Source organism: Phoenix dactylifera, chromosome 6 (assembly GCF_051530095.1).
Source record: "Phoenix dactylifera cultivar Ajwa chromosome 6, Ajwa_hap1_PhDact_Kaust_v1.1, whole genome shotgun sequence".
NCBI classification, from domain to species: Eukaryota; Viridiplantae; Streptophyta; class Magnoliopsida; order Arecales; family Arecaceae; genus Phoenix; species Phoenix dactylifera.
In genome coordinates, this window is record NC_143195.1 from 6,364,092 (window position 1) to 6,367,048 (window position 2,957).

General features: G+C 43.1%; 1 protein-coding gene across 2 annotated transcripts; it reads left to right on the top strand.

Moving 5' to 3' along the window:
• Nucleotides 1–1,170: 1,170 nt before the first annotated feature.
• LOC103714960 (large ribosomal subunit protein P1-like) lies at nucleotides 1,171–2,310 on the top strand. 2 transcript variants are annotated; one of them, XM_008802450.6, is made up of 5 exons: nucleotides 1,171–1,313; nucleotides 1,407–1,495; nucleotides 1,592–1,715; nucleotides 1,804–1,889; nucleotides 2,003–2,310. In XM_008802450.6, the coding sequence occupies exons 2-5, from the start codon at nucleotides 1,427–1,429 to the stop codon at nucleotides 2,054–2,056; spliced, it is 333 nt and encodes a 110-aa protein (XP_008800672.1). In that variant the 5' UTR covers nucleotides 1,171–1,313; nucleotides 1,407–1,426; the 3' UTR covers nucleotides 2,057–2,310. The 2 variants fall into 2 exon arrangements, with proteins under 2 accessions (XP_008800672.1, XP_008800673.1); XM_008802451.6 differs by having other exon boundaries at nucleotides 1,190–1,313; nucleotides 1,404–1,495; nucleotides 2,003–2,299.
• Nucleotides 2,311–2,957: the final 647 nt, after the last annotated feature.

Below are 2,957 nucleotides of genomic sequence, written 5' to 3' on the forward strand. Positions count from 1 at the left end.
CGAAAGTATCATACATACGTGTACGGATATAATCAAGAAAGTCAAAAAGTAATGCATCATGAAGAGCATTAGGCAACTTTGCCTCGCCTACCCATAGGTGGTCCCCTGAGTGGTTAGCAACAAAAAAAGCTACCCAATCTGCAGCCCCATTCGTTTTTCTGAATATTTGCCTTGCCTGAATCACCCATCCATCATAAACCATGGCCCGAATCATAGACTTTTGCATAGCCCCCTTTGATCATCTCTTTGGTACAATTATCAATGAACTTGGGTACTCCGGCTGCTGCCGCTACCTGAAGAAGCATGTTCCACTCTTAAAGCTCCACTGGAAGGTCAAGAAAATCTAACCCACGAAGTAGCAGAGCGGATGGAGTTCTCACCAGCACCATAGTTGAGTGCTAATGCTCTAAAGCTAAGACCCGACCAGCCCCAACTCATGATCCATTGGCCCTTACCTATATCTCCTTTTCTTTCAAAACAGATCAGCAGATGCCCTGCTAAAAGAGGGATGATTTTAAATTCCCTAGATGCTGACCATCTCAATCTTAAACTCCTTTGAAAGGAATTCCAATGGGAGTCCCTTCCCCAATATATTATAGCTATAATTGATTTTCTTATTTTTTTATTTTTTGCTACAGTGTTGGCTCATACGCCTCTAATATGAATACATCCAAAAAAAGTCTAAAGATAACACATCACGGAGTGCACTAGGCAATTCTTTTTCTCTGACTCATAGAATACCTCCAAAATGATCAGCCACATACGAGGTTACCCAGTCCGCAGCCCCGTTAGCCTCTCCATAAATATGCCTAGCTTTGAACTCAACATCATCTCTCACCATGATCCAAATGTTCCGGAGTAGTGGGTGACACCTATCCGCACCACCCGATTCCCTCTGAATCCAGCCAATCATTGTAACCGAGTTGCCCGCCAGCGGAACTACTCTGGCCTGCAGCACACACCGTGCATATCTCAGGCTAGCCCACGCCGCTCTCAACTCCGCTTTCGGAATAGAATTTTTATTGTTTTGAAATATAATATATCTTAGCAGAACATAAAATCGGTTTCTGAAAAAAAAACTTAAGATGGGCCGGAGACATGACAATCTTCTGGCAATGCCGAGCCCAAAAACAACAACCCAGCCCGGACGCCGTGCCTCCGCACTTCAAGTTCTGGGATCCCAAAACCCTAACGGCACGGCCCGTCTCATATAAAAGGCCTTCGTACCATCGCCACCGAAACCCTAGAAGGATCGCACAAGGCAGAACAAGGAGGCATCCCGTCCTCGCCTCTCTATCCAGATCTCCTCTCGGGTAAGATCCCACCTGCTCTTCCTCGCTCCAATTTTTCCGAAACGAATCTCCTCCAAATTTCTCACGTCTTCTTTGTTCTTCGGATCTTAGCAGCTCGCTCGATTGATCTCGCGATGTCCACCGGAGAGCTCGCCTGCTCCTACGCCGCCCTCATCCTCCACGATGATGGGATCGCCATCACGGTTCTCCTCTTCTTCTCCTTCTCTTCTTCCTTCTTTTCTAGTGTTTTGATGCTGCATGTAATCTAAAGCTAGGGTTTTTGATTTGGTTGATGACAGGCTGAGAAGATTTCCACCTTGGTGAAGGCCGCCAATCTGAAGATAGACTCCTACTGGGCTCCGCTCTTCGCCAAGCTGCTCGAGAAGAGGAGCGTGGACGACCTCATCTTGAGCGTTGGTTCCGGTTCGAACCCCGTTGCTTCCCTTCTCCGCGCAATCTTTTTATGCTTATTGGGTGGTTTAAATGATGCTTATTGGATCGTTTAATGTAGGGGGAGGCGGTTCTCCTGTTGCGGTCTCAGCGCCGGCTGGTGGTGCAGCTGCGCCTGCTGCCGCGCCGGAAGCTGAGGAGAAGAAGGTGGATTTCTTTTCCAAATTTAAATTTGTCGTTATTATGCATGATGGGATGAATAGTGTGATTTTGAGGTTACCGAGGATGTTAATTTTTATCGGCTCCTGTTCTTGATGCAGGAGGAGCCGAAGGAGGAGAGTGATGACGACATGGGATTCAGCTTATTCGATTAGAGAGCTTTGGCTACTTCTTTCCTTTCAATTTTAAGATGGAGAAATTTTCATTTTATTCGTAAGAGCTGTCATCATTTAGATTTTCGATGCTGGAATGTGTTTGAGTTGATACATCTGAAGAGATCGTTTTACGTTTATCAAGTGGAATATTGAGATTTCTATCTGCAAGCATTTTATGTTTTAGTTAAGTTTGTAGTGCTCTGGACGAGAATGATAAATAATCCATGGTGGGTTCTTAAATAATCTTTAATTCAGTTCTTTTCTGTGTAAATTTTCTATAAAACATGTTGGCAAATCTTTGTTATGTTTTTTAACTGATGCAGTACTCTTCACCTAAAATGGTGCCGCTTATTTGGTTTGGCAGTATTGGATTATATTGTTGTAGGGTCATCGCTGCTATTCTTTATTTCTTTCATTAGCCTCCAAATCATCTATAGTTGGGGCTTCTATTTATGCAAAGAATCATCAGATGGGTCTAATTCTTCATACTATTGTATGAGTATATATTATTTATCTGTCTACTCATTTTCTATTTTGTATGCTAGAGAATGTCTCTTCATCTTTTTATGGCATAAATGCATTTAATAGTGTTCGTATATCATCATGACTATCCATTATTTGTGGCAATAGCAAAGGCATCAACCTACTCTGCATTGGGTGTTCCATTCCTTTTAATTTTATGCATACTTAGTATGATGCACATGAAATAAGTGCTTACAATCCTAAAATGTTTACTTCCCTTTATGGAAAGCTAAATACATCAAGGATTGCTACCATTATGGTACAATGTCAGTACGCCTAGTATGGGGTCAGTTTGGTGTGTTGAGAGTCGATACATTTCCTGTTTTGAGTCTTGTTACGGTGCAAGTATGGAACGATATACCTGGTACGAGGCAGAACC